The sequence below is a fragment of the Peromyscus californicus genome, unplaced genomic scaffold (assembly GCF_007827085.1).
Source record: "Peromyscus californicus insignis strain IS unplaced genomic scaffold, ASM782708v3 Scaffold_24__1_contigs__length_46423439, whole genome shotgun sequence".
NCBI lineage: Eukaryota > Metazoa > Chordata > Mammalia > Rodentia > Cricetidae > Peromyscus > Peromyscus californicus.
Window position 1 is genome coordinate 41,669,472 of NW_026294535.1, and position 23,019 is coordinate 41,692,490.

Here is a 23,019-nt window from a genome sequence, read left to right on the forward strand (position 1 = left end):
GGAGAGAATTAACTTTAAACACTTCTCTGTTGCTTGGACACTGAAATGCTGACTTTCCCCAAATGCCCCAAACCCTTCTCTTTCCTCCAGAAGTCTTGCTGTTTTCGTTTCCACTCCTTTTCTGAGCATTCCGGCTCCTTTGTTTCTTCTCTCTTCCCTAACAGCAGTGCATGGCTACATCGCGCCGATTACAACCCAGCTTTCATAACTCTGACTTCTCATTCCTTCTTGGAGGAACCTCTTTTCTAGTGTCTCGCATTTCTATAACTTTTGCATTTTTATATAGAAACCATGACTTTTTAAATGTATAAACATCTAGCATGGTTATGGGAGCACAGGAGAATCTCAATACACTGTTATTAGACTTGAAAACAAATATGAAGAAATCCAAGCGCCAAGACGGTGACTCCTGCACAATCACACCAACACTGAGTCAAACAGTAGGGGTAGGAGTCAGTTTTTCAATGTCTTACATGATCAGTGATGTCATTTTGACAATGGCATCCGTTTATCCGTTCATTAAAATATATTTCTTTGTTTCAGTGTAGGCATGTTCATGAGGCATATATTCCAGCGTAAAGGGAAGGAGTTTATGTTCCAGATGTGTAGTGTCCAACATAGTAACCTGTAATTAACCAAGGCCTTTTAAAATTTAAGTTGCTTAAAATTAAATATAATAAAAATGCAATTACTTTTGCAAACTGGCTTCATTTCAAGCATTCAATAGTCACATGTGGCTAGGGTATAGCATTGACTGGGCAATCGGACTTAAGGGATGCTTTTTTTATGACTGCTGAAAGCTCTATAAGACAGTGCGATCCTCACAGACAATTAGATAGTGACATGGACAATTAGATAGTGACATGTTGTGAATGGAAATACATAATGCAAGAAAAATGGACATAATTTGGGGGATATAATATTGAGATCTTTAGGGTAATTCTAAAGTATCATTAGACAAAGATGAATTTCATACAAAGATCTAAAAACAAGTGGGACAGAAGTTAAAGCCATTTCTTAATCTTAGAGAAAATCGTTATAGACAAAGAGAAAAGTAAAAAAAAAAAAATGCTAACACATTTTAGGAATAGCAGGTGGAGACTGCAATTACAATGATCATGAGGAGGGATGATAGGAGTCAAGGGCAGGGAGGAAATGGGGAAGTAGGTCTTCACCCTGAGATGAGAAGACTTCCCTGGACCTGGCTTCCTGTATTTTACTGATGGTTGTTTGAGAGCAGAGATTATGCAATCACAGACTTCAATAATAACCTGGACTACAACTAACGGTGCTACGGATGAGGTAATGGCAACAGCAGTAGCGAAAGTAATTTCTGTGGATACTGAGTCGGGAGAAACAACAGATTTGCTAACTAGGGATTATGAAACAAGCACAACATGAGTGTTGCTGTCTGTTCATCTGACCTGGAGAACAACGCCGGAAAGCAGACATTAAAACATGCCAAGTTAAAAATGTTTATTAGGCATCTGAAGGTGTTAGAAGGAAGCCATGTAAGTCTGGGTCTGGACTCGGAAGAGGTGTGTTTAGATGTAAATATCAAAGAAATATCAATCTCTAAGCTATAGAAAGTCATGAGAAAGTGCAAGTTTACCAGCCCTGAGCCCTATGTTAGTCCCAGCATGAGTCACTTTTCCTTTTCTGCATACCTGAAGCCAAGGCTCACTTTGCTCCAGTAGATACAGAATATAGACCTATCCAGGACAAGAACTATATTCAATGACTGAGACCCAGGCAGACCTAGCATTAGGTGAGTTCTTATAACTCGAGACTTCGCAATGGCCTTACTTAGGTAGAGGTTCCAGGCACTCCTTTATGGATGAACCCAGGATCCCAGAAAATCTCTAAAGACCCAGTCAGCAGATCCACCACTGTAGACATAGACTCTAAGACCAACTCTGCAGATACAGGTACCAGGATGCCTGCATGGTAACTCAGGCACTAGATAGCCTTCGTAAAGTGGGTATGAAAGACAGCCTGCCTAGAATCTCTGTACTGGATGACTAATGAGATTATTTACCAGAGAAAATTAGTCTGTAAAAAGCTGGAATAAGCCCTTACTTCTAATATTCAGTTGTCAATGTAAATCAAACACATAAACCAAGGAAAGAAATAACTACCAAATAAGACAGTGAAATTTTTCCAGTAGCTGGAAATAGGTGAACTACTTGACAAAGAATTCAAAATCATTGAAAGAAGTTTGGTGAAATGCAAGAGAGTATAGAGAAGTAATCCCAAGAAAATAGGAAAAAAATACTTGACCTAAACCAGAAATTTAAAATAAACTAAAAAATAATTCTTTTCAAATCAAATAGAAAAAGCATGATGTCACCTAAAAAAAATACATAGGAAAGACTTTCAAAAGCTCATCTTCCCAATGCAGAGATAGCCAGGAGGTTAGGAAAAACTAGAATTAAATCCCAAGAAGGTGTCTAGCATAAAAAAAAAAAACCAGAAACAAAACAAATAAATACAGTCTTGCACTAGAGAAAAAAAAAGAAAGAAAAATTATCTCATTGACTGTAGGAGAACTCAGGCTAGGACAACAGAATGCAGCATTAGAGGCCCATTTGAGGTTACTGATAAACTAAGAGAGACCAGGGAATCCAACTGTCTGGTTTTGTTACTTTTAATTACAGAGACACAAGGATTAAGTAGGTACAGAGCTAAATTTAACCAAATTTTCCTTCTTACCATAGCGCCAAGAAAACTATCATTAGGTATGCAAGCAAGAGATAACCACTTTTCTACATTAGCAGAGTGAAAACATGTGGAGGACATCAATGAATGTGGCAGTATCAGAGGATTAATAGCAGGATAGTGTTAAAAGGTTGTGATACTTGATCACAAGTCAGGTATCATATTAACAGTCATGTACTAGAAGATAGGGCCCAGTATGTAGAAAATAAGATATTATAAAATCGGTATTAAGACGTTCAGAATTGTTGGTAATAACGAGTCTACGGATATGACCACAGGAATAAGGGTATTCCTACACATGACGAGTTCCAAAACCAAGAAGGTACAGGACTGAAAGGAGAGGTAGTTAGATTACATGATGTTGCTGATGTCAATAGAAGTTATTTCTTGTATTTCTTCTAAAAGATGACAAGACCTGGATTGGAATTTAACATCTTTTCATATGGTAGTCACTGTTCTATTGCTGTGAAGAGACACCATGACCAAAGCAATTCTCTTAAAGGAAAGCATTTAATTATGGGCTTTTGTACAGTTTCAGAGTCCATTATTACGTTGCTGGTATATAGTAGCAGAGAACTACAGCCTGATCCACAGGCTCAAATAGACTGGGCCTGGCATGAGCTATTGGAACCTCAAAGCCCACCTCCACTGACACATGTACTCTAAGAAGGCCACACCTCCGAATCCTTTTAAATCATTCAAACAGTTCTACTCCCTGGAGACCAAGCATTCAAATATATGAGCCTACGGCAGGGACATTCTCATTCAAGTGACCACATATGGTAAAGAAAATATTAAATCTCTGAGGGTATAGGAATATGCTTAAGGAGATACTGCAAACAGATCATGCCTAAGTCTATGTTACTTTAACAGTTTATACTTTTCTTCTTTATTTTTATCTCTGGAATAAAAGCAGTTCATATTACCATAACGAATCCTTTTCTAAACAAAAGATTTATTTGCAATTGGCATAGGAACCAACTGTGCCTTCCAAAGACTAACTCTACTTCAAAGGGAATGTAGGCCAAATTCATAAATATTGCTAAGATAGAAAAAATGGGATTAAAAAAAGCTAAAAAGAAATTTAGTCTACTATAAATATAGGTAACACTGACATAAGAAGAGATCTGGGGCCAAAGTGACTGCCTTCTCTAGAATGTGTTCCTTGGTCAGTCAATGCCCCATGGTGGGAAACATCAAGAGAATATATTCAACTCCAGCTTATGACACCATGCTGAAAAGGGAATAAAAGAAAAGGGAAAAGTACATGATGGACAGATTATGTGCCACTAGACAGAAAAGTTAATGGGAGCATGAACATTAGAGTCGTATAGATTAGAAATTAAGCCTGTTTTCAACACTATTTCATATGTAGTAAATTCATAATATAATAATCATCAGTAGTGTATAGATTGATGGATTGATATGGAACATATTAAGTATCATTGTTTCCACTTGTCTAGATTTATCACTAATGAATTTATTTAAATTATATGTTTACAGAATTTGCTTTAATTCATTATTGGCATCATAGTTTCGCTAGGCTCTTGACACCACATGCTATAAAATCAGTCTTTTTAGGCTTCTCTGGGCACTGACTTCTCCATTTTCCTTTTGCTGAAATTCCAATATAGTAGAATTTAGTTAATACATCTATTCACATAAACCATACCCTTCAGAATTTCATATTGTTTTATTATATCTCTTCTTAGACTTGAAATTTCTGCTCAGTGAAGGCAGAATGTGATTTGCCTGTCCTGCTTGGAGAGGCAAAGGCTACTTCAAGGGCAGACACCAACCCACAAATGTGTTTAGCCTCATCTCAGCACCTCTGCTTTGAACTTTCTCTGGCTGTCCTTTGTGACAGGGGAGGTTTCCTACGGGCACACATTACTTTACAATCTGTTTAAACACAGCACAGCCATCTCCAGCCAAGGTCACAGGCATGCAATGACATCTCTAATTAGTATGGATTTGGTGATCTATGCATTTTTACACAAGACACGTTTTCTCAAATTATTACCTTTTAAAAAAAGAAAAAAAAGTATGGAAGGGACTCTAAAATGCAGAACACAAAACCTAGACTAAGCATTGAACTATCTACTTTAGATGTACTTAGAGATGTGAAAATAATTAAGGTGATGGGAACATGGCCCATTTTCATCCCTCGAACATGATTCTTTTAGGAGAAAATGAAGGCATGGCAGGCGTTGCCGTATGATACTTTCTTTTCATCTAACCATCCACTCAAGTTCCTAAATTATAGAAGGATCTACATAATTTGTTAAGTTTGAATAGTTAAAATAGACTAAATGACTTCAAACCTGACGCATCATGTTGATATAAGCAGATTTCGATAGTAGAGTGCCTTCTACCCAGAGAGTCACAAGTTCTTTCTCAGTGAGTATGATCAGAGACATGATGGTCAGTGCAGTTCAGAAATTATATCCATGTAAATAAATGTGGGCCATTATATGGAGTGGAGTGGAGCCAGAGAAATACTGAGAGTCTTGTTGCAAGTAACCAGCTCATAGTGGTAACACTGGGGATTAAGTGTTGTGAAGTGCCCTCTCTCTAAACCGCTACCCCGTATTCCACCCTGGCACCAAGTCTCAAAGACTAAATAAGGTGAAACTGAGGGAAAAGGAAGAGAGAGAATTTTGCTTAGGGATTGGTTAAAAAGCCAGTTACATAAAAGTTTGGGTCCACATTGGAATAAGAAGGCAGTATAAAATCCTAGAACCAAGAATCAAGAAAGGCAGAGAGAGCAAATGAAAAAGACTGTCAGTGGAAAAGAAACATCTGCAGAATAAAGCACCAAACGAACCATTACCCCAGCCTTCATGAATACGACGCAAGATTCATGGAGGATAAAACTGGTGTTCCCCTATCTGGCTAATTTAATTTGCCACTTATTAAACTCATTGTGAGGTAAATATTTATCAGTTTGCTAAAGCAACAAGAAAGGGCTGCATGCAGCCAAGAAGAAATAAAGGTGCTTTATGAGACATGTTTCCCTGATCACTCTTCCCAGACTCGTCCTCCCAAAGGACTAAAATGGGGGAAAGCACTTCTTTCTTAAACTGTATTTTCTCATGAATAGCTTGGAAAAAGCTGCACCAAATATCACTCAACATTTATCCTCTCATTCAGTGAATTGTTGTAGAGTGTGGTTTTAAGGTATGTTACTTTCGTTTCCATTGCATTTGTTTAACTCTGTGAAGCTGTGTTACTGTGCCTGTGTAAATCACCTGATGGTCTAATAAAGAACTGGCCAATAGCAAGGCAGGAGAAAGGATAGGTGGGGCTGGCAGGCAGAGAGAATATATAGGAGGAGAAATCTGGGAGGAGGGAAAAGAAAAGAGACGGAGTGAAAGGAAGGAGTAAGGGAAGGAGGAGGACTCCAGGGGCCAGCCACCCAGCCACCCAGCCACCCAGCTACACAGCAAGCCACAGAGTAAGATTTACAGAAGAGAACAGGAAAAGCCCAGAGGCATGAGGGTGAAGGGATTATTTAAGTTAAAGAAAGTTGGCAAGAAAGAAGGAAGTTAAGGTTGGGCATTCATAATTAAGAATAAGCCTCCCACCGGGCAGTCATGGTGCATGCCTTTAATCCCAGCACTCAGGAGGCAGAGCCACGAGGATCTCTGTGAGTTCGAGGCCAGCCTGGTCTACAGATGGAGAGCCAACACAGGCACCAAAACTACACAGAGAAACCCTGTCTCAAAAAAAAAAAAAACCAAAAAAAAAGAAAAGAAAAAAAAAAGCCTCCCTGTGTGCGTTATTTGGGAGCTGGGTGGCAGGCCCCCCACAAAAAATAAAAACAATCAACAATAGCGAATCTCATAGAATAAAACCAATGAAACCAAACAAGAATTTACATATGTGCATTTCAAAACGAAGTCAAGAGGTACTTTTCCTTTGGAAAACACTTTCCCAAATGGGGACGACTTACCTCAAGCTTCTAGTGAGCTGTGTATGAGCCATGTTTGAAACGGAGGCTGGCTCTGAAGAGATGTTATGTTGATTAGGAAAGCTCCCTCCACTCTCTACAACCCAAAGCATATGATTTAACAAAAATAACCAAGTAACACTTTTTTTTTTACCCTAGATTAAGAGCACTTCTCGTATAGAGTAATGTTCATGTTTATAGTTCGTTTTATCTGAGCCTTCTCATTAAATTACTTTAACAGAATAAGTCAAATTTTATATAACTTTTAAACTCACTGTGAAATACTCTTGATGCCCAACAGGTATTTGGGAGGTAAATAAGAACCTCTGAGTGTTCAAGGACTATACATGAAGTTGTTAAAATTCAACTCTTCACTAATGGAGGGGAACGGGAAAACAAAGTTTCCCAGAAAACGAAGGTCAAAGAATTAAAAGTGTGCCTTTCAAAGACTTTTGTTTCTAGGTGGGTGGGTGTCGCTGGAAGACGGCAGAATTTGCAGCCAGTTCTTGCCTCAGAATCAAACCAGCAGTCACAGGTTGTTCACACAGATTTTACAACAGTCCTTGCCAAAACACATACCAGTTCATAGTTTCACCAATACCACAATAGCTTACACCTGTCGAGATAAAATTCCTAAGGGTTTGAATCTTCGATTTTTTTTCTAATACGTAGTTCAGATCGATACCTAAATACTATTTTGCTCTGTAGATAAGTCTTTAAGAAAATGTTTCTTTTTGTGTGTGTGCATCCATGTGTTTTGCCCATTTGCACGTTTGTCTGCGTGCATGTGGAGGGCAGTGGTCAAGGTTGCCTTGTCCTCTTTGGTTATGCTCGCTCCACCTTGACTATTGAGACAGGGTCTTTCACCTGAACACGGAGCCCATTGATCTGTTTAGTTGATCTAGGCAGCTAATGGAAGGAATCCCCTGTCTGCATCTCTTGCAAGAGATTGATTACAGGTGGGCTTCCACACCTGCCCAGAATTTATGGAGGTGCAAGGAATAAAAGCTTTGGTCTTCATGCCTGGCACAGGATCATCCTCCCAGACCCTGTAGATGGTTCTGTTTCCATATCAATGTAAGTCACTGACATCAGTACTAGTTTATCAAAAAAAAAAAAAAAACCCTGAAAAAAGTAAAAGAACACCCAAGTCACCTATATATAATCACACCTGTGTTTTCGCTCCACTTTTCTCCATCTACATTCCAATTCCAGCCTCATTTGCAGATGCCTTTTACACATGTTGTAAACAGAAGAGATCAATTTGTAATGGGTGAGTGTGGTGATATTTTATTTGTATGTTAATAAAGTTTGCCTGGAGATCAGAGGACATAGATAGCCAGCTATAAACAGAAGTCAGGCGGTGGTAGCACACGCCCTTAATCTGATCACATGGCTGGCAGAGTCTCTGTGCATTCAAGGACACAGCCAAGCGTGGTGACACACCCCTTTAATCCCAGTACCAGCCATAGAGACCTGGAGGTCTGCATAGACAGGCAGTGAAGAGGAAGTGAGGTGGCTGGGCTAAGAGCCAATGAGAAGGCAGAACAGCAAGGCAATAAAGGCACAGGTTAGACAGGAAGACGCAGGTTCTCTTGGAAAGCTAGGCAGCAGGGTGAGCTAAGGTTAGTTGGTGGTTATCACTATTTCTCTGATCTCTATGGCTTTCACCCCTGTATTTGACTCTGTGTTTCTTATTTAATAAGACTGTTTAGAAATTCGTCTATAGGTGAGGGCTTTTCTGAACGGTCTTATTTGCTTTCTACCTTCCCGAAATGCTCACTCATTGCCTGATGTGCTGAGAAAATACACAGGTTGCTTTTAGTGGTGGAAGTCATTGGTCTGCGTAAAAGGTGAAGCCACAAGAGCAGGAACCTGTAGACCACCATAGTGCCAAACTCCCACAGCATATACAACACGTTCTAGTTAGAAAAACCCAACACTCGGAACCATCATTTATTTGCTCATCAGTTGATGTTTTAAAATCTCTGTCAATCTTCCCTATCAGCTCTTCAGAGCTTTTACATTTAGTGCTGTTGGTGTGACTAGAAAAAAACAAAAACAAAAAAAAAAACCTAGCTGTAATTATTACTGTTTTAATAATGTGTGAGAGTTGTGTTCATTTAAGAGCTGTCAGAAAATCTAGGTGATAAATGACATATGGCTGCATAAATTCTATATAAATTAGCATGATGGTTGCACAGGCTTCTCTCATCGTCACAAAACAATAGGCAGAATTGCTAGAACAAAGATGAGCAGTTAGTGATACATGGAACAGAGGAAACAGTCTGATATAATTCAATCAGACAAGCTAGAGGGGTATGGCCCATCCTTGTTATATCAGACTATCTGCCAATGTGCTTCCTCACTAAACGATATTTGTATTGCAAACATCAGTGCTCACAGTGCTCTCAAAGTTCCTAGTGGGTACGTGCCATGTGTTGAAAATCTGAATGGGCTGACATCTACGTTCTTGGTAAGAGTTCAAAGAAGGCAATGATCAGCTTTCTTATTGGAGCTCGGAGATTGTGAACCGAGGTTCCTTTCATGTTCTTAGTGACACCAAATTCCCCACATTTTTGTGCCTTCTGATTTCAATGCTTCTGCTGTCCTCAGGCTTGATGGTGATGCACTGGCTACTATGCATAAGCATAAGAAGTCTGGGATATGCCAATATAGAATGCATGTTAGAGAAGCCTCATCCAGAGAACATTTACAATGCTGTCTGTGGTAAGGTTTATGCTAATAGTTCAAGAATGTAATTAAGTAAGACGTTTTAGAATAGAAAGACAGAAGACATGGACATGTGCTGCTCATTGATAGAAACATCATAAACGGATGCTGACTTGTCCTCAGAATAGAGTTTATTATTTGTTAATAAGTTTTCTTCAAGGATGCGACCCTTAAAAAGCTACCAAGTTCCTGTAGATGGTCCTGTAGGCAGCACTCAATGTAGTTTTGAAAAAAAAAAAAAATCATATGAACTTGGAAGCAAACAGTGGTGGGAGAGATGGGGAGAAATTAGAGGAGGGAATGAGGGGTGAATTTGATCAAAACAGGTTAAATGCATTTATGAAATTCTCAATATTTTTCTTAAAAATGGCCAATGTGCATTTAATGGAAATCTGATATTATTTATGTAATCCCTTTCTATGGAAGCAGTCTTCATGAAAACTTTCAAATGGGTTGGATACCTGGAATATGTCTTTGACTCTTAATTTTCTCAATTCCTGTCTTAGGAGGGACAAAGGCATTCCTTCACTGGAAATTCCCTATTCCTACCTTTACTCCCATGAACACTGGGATAGGTCAATAGCCATTAGAACTTTTTTTTTTTTTTCGTGTCAAGGTCTCGTTTATTGACTGGGTATTGAGGCTTATAAGCAGGGCTTCAGGCAGGGAGGGGAGCAGGGGAAGCAAAAGGAGAGAAGAATGGAAAATTCCTAAGGAAGGATGAGGTCGCATTGGTCCCAGGCCCCTGCAGCTGGCTGATTAGCAGGTACTCCAGGAAGTTGTACAGCCCGCGGTTAGGCCAGGAACCTGTTTTTTGCAAGGTTTGATAAAGTAAGGAAGGTCACACAAAATTCAAGACACAGCTGTCCGGAGTCGGTCTCTAACAGTTCCCCCTCTTTTCTCAAAAATGGACCAAGTCCGTGTGATCGGGGTGGCTAGGGTCCGAGAGAGTCCCTGTCTTAGGCTACACAGGGGGCTTCCCACACTCGGCAGCGTGCCATGTTGAGCCGGTCTCGACGACCTCTGTACGCTGTTGTCTCCGGTGTGGGCCCTGTACTATTCCCGTCATTGGGTACCCTCTAGCAAGACTGTGGGGACGTTAGGGCCTTAGGACACTGAATCTGAGTCTTTGATGGGGCTCCTGGCCGGCCTCCTCGGAATCTGGCCCAGGGACCAAAGGTAATGAGAAGGAGAAAAACAATTAAGGGGGCTAGAATGGTAGGTGGCAAGGCAGAGAGCCAGGGGGACCCTTGCAGCCAATCTTCAAACCACCCGTGCTGATTTTCAAACTCCCTTTTTCTTTGGGCTAGCCTTTCCCTTAATTTTTCCATCGATTCCCTGACAATACCAGTAGGGTCGGCATAAAAACAGCATTTTTGTGTTAGATGCCACCCACCTCCACATTCCCCTTAACAGAGAACCAAGTACTTAGTGTACAGCCATTCTTCATCTACAATCTAAGACTATCTCATAGTCTGGTCCAGCTACTAGGAAATACTTTGCACAAGTTATACTGTGTACCCAACAGGCAAGTTTTCATGATTTAAATGGCAAGTATAGTTTAGGTTCTATGCATAACAATTCTCAACATTGTATGTGTTATGTAACGCCCATTTCAAAGTCTGGTTTTAGGTCATGGACTTCCCTTTTGGTTAGGACAAAGGAAGCTTGTCCATGAGGTATCCAAGGGTGACAAATATCCTTCAGTCACTTTTCATTGGAAAAAATCAGTAACTTGGCCTAACCTAAAAGGAGGGAACCTGGGAATACAGGAGAATATGCATATGTGATGGGCATAATAGTTTCTTCCACACTGCTCCATGCTTCCTAGGAAATGTTCGGCAATACTTAGGGATTAAAAAAAAAAAAATCTAGCCGGGCAGTGGTGGCAACACACGCCTTTAATCCCAGCACTTGGGAGGAAGAGGCAGACGAATCTTTGTGAGTTCAAGGCCAGCCTGGTCTACAGAGTGAGATCCAGGAAAGGCGCAAAGCTACACAGAGAAACCCTGTCTCAAAAAACCAAAAAAAAAAAAAAAAAAACAACTCTAATGTGACGTAGTGTAATATGTACAGGATTGGCTAAACAGACCTGCTAGACTTTCTGAGACTTAGAAAGCTAAGAGGAAATCCCTAGCTGTCTCTAACAGAACACTAGAACTACCTCCACTTTTATTGCTCTTAGGAGAGCATTATTATACGAATTATATTAATATTCTCCCCCAAATATGCAAATATTATAAAGCACAAAGCAAATTAAAATAATAGCTTTATTTAAATCTTAAAAAGAACAGATACAAATCATATATGTCTACCCATCTGTTACACTAAAACCTTCTGCTTCTTAGCCTCCAGGGAAAAGACGTTCATTGGTTAATGCTTGGTCCCCTCTTCCCAGTGGTCCATAACAAAACAATGTCCCTTCCTTATCACATTTGGTAGTCTCCTCCCTCATGAATCAGAACAAGTTTCCAGGGTGACAAAGTCAATTCTGTTCACCAGAACAACATTTTTCCCCCTCCAAATTGAATTAGAGGGAAAACACACACACACACACACACACACACACACACACACAAAGAAGCAATCATATAGATTGGCTTCTCAAAATTTGTATTTGGAAGTCCTGCATGTATTCACCCTTGTGTTATCTTTCAGCGGAGTAACAGACAAATTTTCCACTAAAACACTATTGGTGGTGGTGGTTTTTGCTCCTTTGGGGGGTCCACCACCCAGCTCCCAAATCAAACATACAGGGAGGCTTATTCTTAATTATCAATGCCCAGCCTTAGCTTGGCTTCTTTCTTGCCAGCTGCCCTTAACTTATTCTAGATACCTTTTGTCTCTGGGCTTTTCCGGTTCTCTTACTTCTGTAACTCTTACTCTTACTCTGTGGCTTGCTGTGTAGCTGGGTGGCTGGCTGCTGGAGTCTTCCTCTTTCTCTGGCTCCTCGATCTCCCTTTCCAGATTGTTCCTACTGTATATATTCTCTCTGTCTGCTAGCTCTGCCTATCCTTTCTCCTGCCTTGTTATTGGCCAGTTCTTTATTAGAACATCAGGTGTTTTATATGGGTATAGTAACATAGCTTCATGGAGTCAAATGCAACATAAACAAAAGTAACATACCTTAAAACAATATTCTGGTACAAACTACCCTCTCATCACTGAACAGTATCATCACCGTTCAGGCAATAAATCCCACCTTCAGCTAAATAACACAGAAAGTTAAGATTATACTACACTTTCTGCCTCCACTTAGTGCTGTATTAATGGGATGACCACCCAGCTTGACCTATTTGCCGAAATTTGCTAGAACTCCAGGAGACCATATGGGCAGCCAGATGGGTTGCTGTAATTTAGTGCCATTATTCTAAGGATGAAGTAATGTATCAATGTAATTTGCATTCTTTCAACCCTTTCTGCATACCTTTTATTAGTTTCATTTTTAATTTAGACATCAGAAGGGAAGATAATGCCTTGCTACTAGGGCCCAGATGCCAACTAATTACTACAAGAGGCTCCAGTCTTGACATCATAGGCCAGACCTCAGAACAACGCTCCATATTTCTGGGTGACCCCACTGCAGTGATTAATAGGTGGAATGCAAAGTCCTAATGAGAGTGTCAGATCTTAGACGTTCTCTAGGCGAATAAAGTTAGCATTGTGTTGAACATAACCTCAGTTGCTTCATTATGTTTCACACTAAACTACAGGCCTTTTCCCCTCATGGTCTTTGAATATATTTATAATCATCAACCAAGAAAAGCCTCTGTAAGTAGAGGTCTTCCCAACAGTAGGCAAAAATTTAAATATTGTGAATCAAATATTGACTTTGTCCTCTATAAGAAGAAACTGCAATGTTATACATAATTACCCATAAAAATCATGATAAAAGGGAGTTGAGAGTAAGGCCTAGGACAATGAACTTTTGACAGAAGACTTAATAGTCATATCAGAAAAGCTGTCAATCACACTTGAAAAAAATATACTGAAAGGTAAAAATACTAATACCTGAATTAATCAAATATATCAGACTCTATTCTAAACCACTGTCTCTACAAATTGTTTATTTTAGTGTCTAACAACATGAATTCAATTCTTGGTACCCATGTGGTGGAAGATGAACTGACCTCTGCAAGTTGTCCTTTGACCAACACACACACACACGCACACGCACACGCACACACACACGCACACGCACACGCACACGCACACACACACACACACAGAGAGAGAGAGGTAAATATAAGAAACATTTTCATAGAAAGTTGATCTGAATAAACTCCCCTAAATAGAAAATGCAAATCAGAACACAGTGACATATTTGATATCCTCTAAGAAGGCTATAATGAAAAACACAAGTTCGGACACAGACATGAAGAAGCCAGAGCCAGTGCACGTGAGAAGAAATGAAAACCCATCTAGCAATATTGGAAGCATCTGTCAGTTCCATAGAAGCTTAAGCATGTCATGCCACACAAAGATGGAAATATGGGTCCACACAGAAACATATGCAAGAAGTGTTTGTAGAGAACCATTTGCATTAATTTTAAAAGTGGGGATAATATAAATATCCATTGACGAATGAATGGGTAACCAGCTGGTGGTATGTCCATATAATAGACTACTGTGTAATAAAAAGTAGTGAAGTATGGATTCACCCTATAATATGAATTTACCTTGTGAAAGGAGGTAATGAAAAAGGACATTTATAAAACTGCTAAGAATAAGCACATTCATTAAGACAGAAGGCTAAATCATAGGAAAAAACTACTGGGGTCTACAATACTTATTTCTGAAGTGACAAAAATGTTCTCCAATTAATTGGGGCAGTATTGACACAACTTTATGGATATACCAAAAATCGACCAACTTTCACATATTAAATGAATAAATCTCACAGTATGTGACCTATATCTCAAAAAGCATGGTGCTTTTTAAATGCATAGTGCCTCTTCTTTTAGCCAAAAAGAACTTGTAAACCATCACAAATAAACAAAAATTGTCTCTCTGACTCTGGATTACACATCATGATTTTCTTCTGTTCATTCTCTATTAGATTAATCAATGCCCCATTCATCAGAAATCACCAAAGGCTGATACACTCTGAAGGCATTCTTAAAGCTCTCATGAATCTGTCACCATGTTTTGTGTGGAATGTTATCTGGACAGATCATTTTCTGTTACTTGGCTTTATAAATGTATTCTTTTCCTTTCCTTTTATTTTTGAGATGATAGTATAATTATATAATTTCTCCCTTCCCTTTCTTCCTATTAAACCCTTTCATAAACCATTGCTTGCTCTCTTTCAAAATCATGCCTCTTTTTAATTAATTGTTGTTATGCATATACATATAATTTTCTAAATATAAAAGATCATAGCTTAATATGAAAATGCATTATTCTTATTAGTACCAATGCTTTTCTTCCTTCATTTCTGTTTTTGTCATATTTTATACTTCATTAATGTAAATACTTTTTCAACACACTATTTTTATGGATTCTTTGGGAATTTCACATTGATCATCCCAATCACACTCACCCCCCAGTCCTTCAATGTCAGCCACCCCACCCTTGTGAACTCCCCCAAAAACAAAACAACCAAAAAATCAACAAGTCCAGTTTGGGTTATCTATGCATTCACTGGAGCATGTTCAAACTCTCAGTGGCCTGACCTTTGGACAGAACAGAGTCCTTCCCTTCCCACACCCCTGCTGGAAGCCATCAGTTGTGGAAAGCTAACTTCAGCACCCTTACCACACATTTTTAATTATATTACATCATTTCCTCTCTCCTCTATCCTCCCCTTCAACCCTTCCCATTCTCTCCTTGACTCAGATTCATGGCCTCTTTTATCTTTAATTATTATTGTTGTGTGGCTATCTTTGTGTGGGTGTATCCCTGTGGAGTGTTATTTGTATGTATACGTTTGTGGGACTGACCACTTGACATTAGGTAACCATGACCAATTAGGAGGCTCATCCCTAGGGAAGATTAAGGTTCCTTCTCTCACCAGTCGTTAATTGCTTGTAACTTTCCATCTAGGGGTAGGATTCTATGAAATTTTACCCAGCTACATTGAAATGTCAACTGGTGTTGAAACTGTTCGTGTTTCATTTTTACATATTGCTGAGATTTCAAGGATGCAGCACCCCTGTTATATATTTAGACGAAACAATCTCCTAGCAGACTCCCTTGCTCTTCTTCTTCATTTACTTATTCATCTTTTGGTTGTTTGTTTTAAGACAGGGTCTCCCTACATAGTTCTGCCTTCCTGGAATTCACTATGTAGACCAGGCTGGCCTTGAATTCATGTCATGGACCACACCACACCTGGCCCCTTTAGTTTTTGAGAAAAGGTCTCAATGTGTAGCACTGGCTGACTTAGAACTTGCTACGTAGACCAGGCTAGCGCTAAGCTTGTGGCACTCCTCCTGGCCTTTGCTTACTGAGTCCTGGGATTCTGGGTGTGCATCAGCATGCCTAGTGCAAAACACTTTTTTTGTTCATAGACCAAAGCCTGGTTATAGGGATAAGACATAAAACACATTCAGTTTGAGGAACTATGTGAATGGATAAACTCTATAGCCAGCAGTATGTACTGCAGTTTAATGGGTTTTCTTCCCACTAGACACTGGCCTTGGTTGTGTTTACAGTTTTAAGCTAAACACCACAAGGTCGTATAATTTCCCACATAGCCAGGAATGGCATGCAAAATGCTGCAGTCCTGAGACTTGAGGATTTGGGGCAATATTCCAAGAACTTAGTTGTATCTCTCCTAGATGTCACCATTAGCAGTTCCTACACAGTATTTTTACATGCCTTAAGTTATTTTCTCAAAGCAACCAAAAACAAAACACCTATTCACTTTACTTTAGACATAATTGATTCTTCTATTACTGTAAATATTTTAATGATCTTCCTAAAAATTATAAATATCACATTACCATTGTACTTACTAATTTCAAGAGTTTTCTTTTGAGCGATAGAGATGTATTCCAGTTGTTAGAGAACTTATCTAGCCTTTATGCCTGTGTTCAACTCCTGAACTACATAACCCACACTTGGAAGGTAGGAGCAGAAAAATCAGAAGTTCAAGGTCAGCCTTCCATCATCATTTACACAATGAGATCAAGGCCAGAATGGGATACATGAGACACTCTGTTTCTCCTTTGTGCCTCTTCAAATTTATACTATACACATCTTTAAAATGAAATAAATGTATACATAAAATCATTTATATATGATGAGTCGGATAAAAATTATTCATTAAGATGTCACACACACTAAGTAATATGAGAAAATTAAAGTCATGCTGAATTAAATTAAAATGATGTCATTCTTCACCCTCATACCCCTTTTTAATCTAGGCAGCTCACAGTCCGTGCCATGACTGCAGCAGCTCTATAAACCAGCTCTCCTTTGCTTGTGGAGAACAGCTGTTGAGCAGGAAACTCTGTCCAGGACTTACTGTATGTTATCCAGTTCTCATTTTTCTTCCAGGAAGCTCTCAATTATTGTGAGCCCTGCCTCCATGTAGGGCAATAATCAGTTCTGACCAGTAGGATACAGTTAGAAATGGAGCTCATAAATTTCAAGCCTGGACACCAAACACTGCAGATGATGTTCCATGCTATATCCTTTCTCTTTATCTCATAGAGGGCATAGGTTTAGAGAAGGGCACAAAGTCATGGGTGCTAATACAGGTACTACAGAGAGCACTGAATGAGCAAGAAATGAACTTTGCCTGTCTTGAAGTCACTGAGAACTGGGGGTTATTCTTATTATCAAAGGTTGAAAGAAGATGACTCAGATATTGACCTTAATAACATCAAAGGCTATGTCTTGACTGTCAGTTAACAATATTTTCAACAGAAAATTTTGAAAGATATAATGGAGCCTGATATCCAAATTCAATGAACCAATGTCTAGCTCTGGAGGCATCCATTTAAAATGCAGGAAAAAATTATCTCAGAGGTATCTTAATATTTACCTTGACCTGTCAGGTCAAGACAAATGGGTTGGCCCAACACAGCATCATCAAAGAACACCAGAGCTATCGAAGAACAAGATGCACTTCACAAGAACAACCATCTTGTTATACATGTAAGAAATAACAGCTACAATCCTTAAAATGAGCACCCAAAAGTGACTGCCAGAAAAGATTTTTTTGAAGCATAGTTCTTCAAATACATGCTCAAATAGAATTTAAATGATACTTTTGATAATCAAATAAAAACTCAACAGTTTAAACATGTCAGTCTTATTAATCTAGAATCATTAAAACACAAAAAAGTGGAAAATACACACTGACACTGTGACATTTATCACACACACACATATATACATAAGGTAGGATTATTATGGCTCAAATGTTTACACGGGTAGTAGAGTAGAGAGACAACATCTTAAAGAATAAATGGTACACCTCTGGGCCAGGTGGAACGTGTGCCAATCCTGTAAGGCTAGAGCACTTGTATTGGGTTTTCTAAAGAACTGGTTTAGCCTAGCTCCACCATTTTGTAGATATACAGAGAGAGAGAGAGAGAGATGAGAGAGGATGAAAGCACAGTGGCCACATGTCTGAAGGCTTAGCTTTCTTATTCAGAAATGAGCCCTGTGTCTTTGAAAAGCTAGTTCGTCTATGTCCTTAGTCCCAGAACAGAAAGGTGGCCATCATTTCTCGGGCTGTCAAGAGGATTAGGAAATATCACACAAATCAAGTGTGAAACAAGGCCTTGGCCAAGAGCAAATTCTAATAAATATTAGTTATTATTGCTAATGTTCTGTCTCCCTCACTAGGGATCACATTATCTTTACTTATATAATAAAAAAATGACAGTAGGTGATTTATATGATACCTTTGAATTCTTATATTCTGAGTCTATAACTGTCCCTTGAAGTTAAATTACCAGTTGACAAATGAAAATTCTAAAACCCATGTATTTTAAGTGATGATTTATAAAAAAAAAAATCTATAAAAGTCTGGTCTACTGTTGAGAATATTTTAAAGACAATAGATCACGTAATAATGAGGAATTTCCATTATTTAACACTCCAATGCAGGGTGGTTTGATATATTCATTCTCTCTCATGACTTACACTCCTGTTTTAACATAGACTCTAACAAGATAATTGGAAGTAGCCACTTAAATAAAACGATGTCATTATTTTGTGAGTCCTAAAGCATTAAGGAATTATTCCACATATAAAACTTGAATGTGTGTAGAAAGTACATGCAAGCAGTCCTTCTGGGCAGTGCAAAATGGAGTATATTATGGGTTTATAAACTGACAGAAATATGCGTTTCCTTTTCCATAAACAAAAAAGCATTTTGGCCAGCTAGAGCAATGGTGAGAAATAATTCCAACATTATAGTACGGCATTCATTCCAAACTGAACAGCAGATGATTCACTTGGAATCTTGATAATGTGGCAAACCTCATTTGTATAGACAATTCTTCATTCCACCAAATATTCTATGAAGACTCAAAATGAAGTAAACAGATAATGATGCTAAATCATCAAAAAATCATTAAAAATGCAGTTCTAATTACGCTTTTGATTGGTTTTAACTGATTGATATAATAATATAGTAAGAGTTTTAGTATGTGGACATCGTCAATAGACAGTATGTGTTAACAAAGAACTATATTCTTACCCCAAGGACCTTACCTCCTGCATACATGACAGCCAGCATGATGGATGATATCCACGCAATTTCACTGTAGCTGGCGTGGAACATTTCCTGAATGTCTTTGAAGAACACTGTGACAGCTTTGGGGAAGGCATATGAAAATCCAATAGAGATAAAGGATGCTCCAACTACTGCCCAACCCCACCCTCCATCAGGAGGGAGGGGGTGTGGAGGTGGTATACCAGTCTCCGATGGCATCTCTGCACCTCTTCTGGAGACTTGAGTAGCCTATTGAAAAAGAAACAACAGTTCATCGTCTATGTTTGCTTTTGTGTACCACCCTTGATAGTTGCTGGCATAGCATTCTCATTGTAACTACAATATTACTTTATTAATAATATATTTAGTACTCCTGTGCTTGGAAAATTACCAAAAAAAAAAAGAAAACAGAAAATGTGAGATATACAGCCTTGATTATTAAGAGGAAAAATCTGAAAGTACTTATTTATTTCAAAAGAAAACATTTGAAAGTGGAGTTAAGAAATACAGATATAACCTTGAAGTGCCAAGTAAACAAAAATAAATATTATTCCAGTCATACTTTTAAGCATAAAGGAAATATAACTACTTTACTTCAATAATAAAAATGCTTTGTTCTGTGTGTGTCTGTGTGTCTGCATGCGTGTGCACATGTGTGTATGTGCACGTGTGTGTGTGTGTGTGTGTGTGTGCGCGTGTGTGTGTGTGTGTGTGTGTGTGTGTGTGTGTGTGTGTGTGTGTGTGTGTGTGTGTGTAGTCAGGTGTTGACATATGGTATTTTCTTCAATTGTTCTCCACCTATTTTTCAAGAAAGGATCTTATGGTATCAGGAGCTTGTTGATGTGGCTCTTCTTAGGGACAACCGCTCCAAGAGTTCTCCTCATTCTGCTTCCCCAGCACTGCGATGATAGGAATTGTTTTTTGCTTTTTGTTTGTGATGCAGATTCTGGAGGACTGAACTCAGGTCCTCTCAATTTTGTGGCAAGCACATAACAACTGAGCCATCACCTAAGCCCTAAGAATAACAGCTTAATTTAAAATGTTACCTTTCCAAAATTAATACTACCAAGAGTTTTGTAAATATGTCTCCTCCCTTTTCATTACCAAGAACTTCTATCAGCTACATGGATAAATGTGCTGGTTTGTTGAGGGAAAAGAAAAAAGTCTCTTCCATATGTACACACCTAAGAACACTTAAACACTCTCCTGTGGAGGGAGATGATACACAGTTTAATATGTAAGAAATTACACACAGTGAAAACCTTGCCTCCACATCCTCTTGGGGTACAGAGATGCTACATTGAAATACAGAAGAAAAAGCAACATTCCTGTGTTCAAGAATTCCTGTTATTTATTTATATGTGTGTGTATGTGTGTGTGTATCTCAAAGTGTTTTCCAAAATTATCTTATAGATATGTTTATTTCCTGCTTTTGTAAATGTGCAGATGGTTTTTACATTCACTCTCTCACACACAGATGCACACACACACACACACACACACACACACACACACACGAGTGTATAAGGTGCAAATAATGATATTTTAATGTGTAGATGACAACTACCTTCAATTTAACCTGACACTCATATCCCCATTCAATGTCCATCACTCTCCCTCCTTCCCTCCCTCCCTCCCTCTCCCCCCCATATACACGTGTGTGTTGAGACTACCTAAAGTCTACCGTCTTAGCAGGTTCAGAGCATACAGTCAGTACTCTGTGATACAAAGCCCACTGTAAGAAGGAGACAGACACTAACAGATCCCGCACAGCTGCAGCTCTGAGCCTTTGAACAGCACCTTCTTCTGAATACCAACTTCGTTTTTTGGCCTCCAACCCTAAGAAAATACCGCTCTATTCTTGACGTCTGTGATTTCAGATTTTGTTTTCTTTTTAACATTCAACAAAAAAGTGAGATCCTTCAGTATTTTTTTCCTTTGAGGTCAGATGTATATAATTTAGTCTAACATCCTCTGAGTCCTCACATGCTGTCACAAAGGTGACTGGATCCCACAAGCCTTTGAATGGGATCAATAATAGTGTTTTTTATCAACTTTAATTATAAGATAAGGGTCTTCAAGATTTTATTGTAAAGGACAAATAAGTTCTGTAAGGTTTCCTGGCTACATGGTCTGCACTGAGTGTTTATCCAAATTGAATTTTAATGTCACTGACATAATGGAGCATGGTTTTTCCGATGACGCTTTCTTTACCTAGTACTGACAAGTGCAGTTTAATGATGCCTATAACAGACAGTAGAGAGAAAAGCCCAGAAGAGGAAAAACACCCAGTCTGATGGTTATTATTAAAAATTGTACATATTTATGTTCATTATTGTTCCATATGACTATTTGCCTGATTATTTTAAATGATAATGTAATTTCATGAATCCCAGAGATACAACTGCAATTTTATGAGTTATTTTATGACTTTTTTTGAGTTGTCGTAGAATTCTTTTGTAGCTACACAAGTTTTAGACAATATAGGAAATACAGGAAGTATAAATCATAATTTTAAAAATCATAAAGATTCCATTTTCATTGAACCATGGTTAATAGAAAATTTATATTTTATATTGTATTGTCTTGAGCTCTCTATTACATACACTGCTTAGTCAGACATTGATAATTTTTATTATTTATTTATTTATTTATTTTTCAAGACAGGGTTTATCTGTGCAGCTCTGGTGCCTGTCCTGGATCTCACTCTGTAGACCAGGCTGGCCTTGAACTCACAGAGGTCTGCCTGCCTCTGCCTCCTGAGTGCTGGCATTAAAGGCATGTGCCACCACCGCCCGGCTCAGATGATAATTTTTAAAGCACTCCCAAATTACAGTTAAAAAGAACTCAGGAAATGAATGAAAATGTGCCCCCCCCATTCTATTTGGGAGAATAAGATGGTGAGAAACGAGTGTAACAGAATTTCTGAGTTGTAATGGAAAAGGCAGATTCTTTCAGTCCTCTAGTGTTCCCAAGAAGATAAAGTATGATAACAAGTTATTCCAAACTACATAGAAAGAGAGAGGGAGGACCTTGGGGGCTAGAGCCAAGCACAGTAACGACACGAAGTTCAAATTAGAGTCAGCAAGATATAACTCATCAGGGAAAGGTGTTTGCAACCAATTCTTCAACCTGAGTTCAATCCCAGGAACCAATATGGTAGAAGCTGAGAACTAATTCCTGAAAATCGTCCTCTGACCTCCACATGTGCCCCACAGCAAACAGACAGACAGACAGACAGACAGACACACACACATACACACACACACACACACACACACACACACACACACAAATTTTATATTTTTGTTGTGAGTTGAGCCTTGTGTCTCTGTGTCTATATATGCGTCTTGTGCTTTATTTAACTCTGGCTCTTTTTCTTTTTCTTTGTTCTGTCCTGTTCAGATTTGCCAAGTTTTATTTTATTTTATTTTTCTCTTATTTTTTTAAGATGCTTGTTTGTTTTCTAATTAAAGAGATCAAGAAAGAATGTGGATTTAGGAGGGTGGGGAGGTGGTAAGTATATGGAAATATTTGGGGGAAGGGGAATCAGAATCAGAATATAGTATAAGAAAAAAACTATTTTCAACTTAAAAATAAAACTAACTATTTAAAATATTAAAAACATTTCAAATTGTGCATCTCTTATTCTACTGACCTAAATGCATGATATTCAAGTTAACCTAAATATAATTATGGTACACAAAGATGATATGGATAAAGGGATATACCCTTACAAATTCTGAATCACTGTTATTGCTAAACAAGTCCTTATGATCTCCAGTAAGCATTTATTAGTCAATTTAGTTTCCACAGACATCCTTTGATACTCTATTTTAAAGATGAGACAAATTTCAGAAATATTAAGAAACTTAGTGTAAGTAATATGTGAGCAACTGGATATCATTAATAACTGCTGGTGGTGGTAAAGCTATATACA

General features: G+C 38.5%; 1 protein-coding gene across 15 annotated transcripts in view; it reads right to left on the reverse strand.

Moving 5' to 3' along the window:
- Positions 1-23,019, reverse strand: part of Slc16a7 (solute carrier family 16 member 7) — a 165,253-nt gene that overhangs the window by 47,276 nt on the left and 94,958 nt on the right. For all 15 annotated transcript variants that reach the window (XM_052753514.1, XM_052753505.1, XM_052753511.1 and 12 more), the window contains one exon: positions 19,079-19,328. In XM_052753514.1, coding sequence (XP_052609474.1) covers positions 19,079-19,298 — 220 coding nt within the window. In that variant the 5' untranslated portion in view covers positions 19,299-19,328. The remainder of the gene's footprint in view (positions 1-19,078; positions 19,329-23,019) is intronic.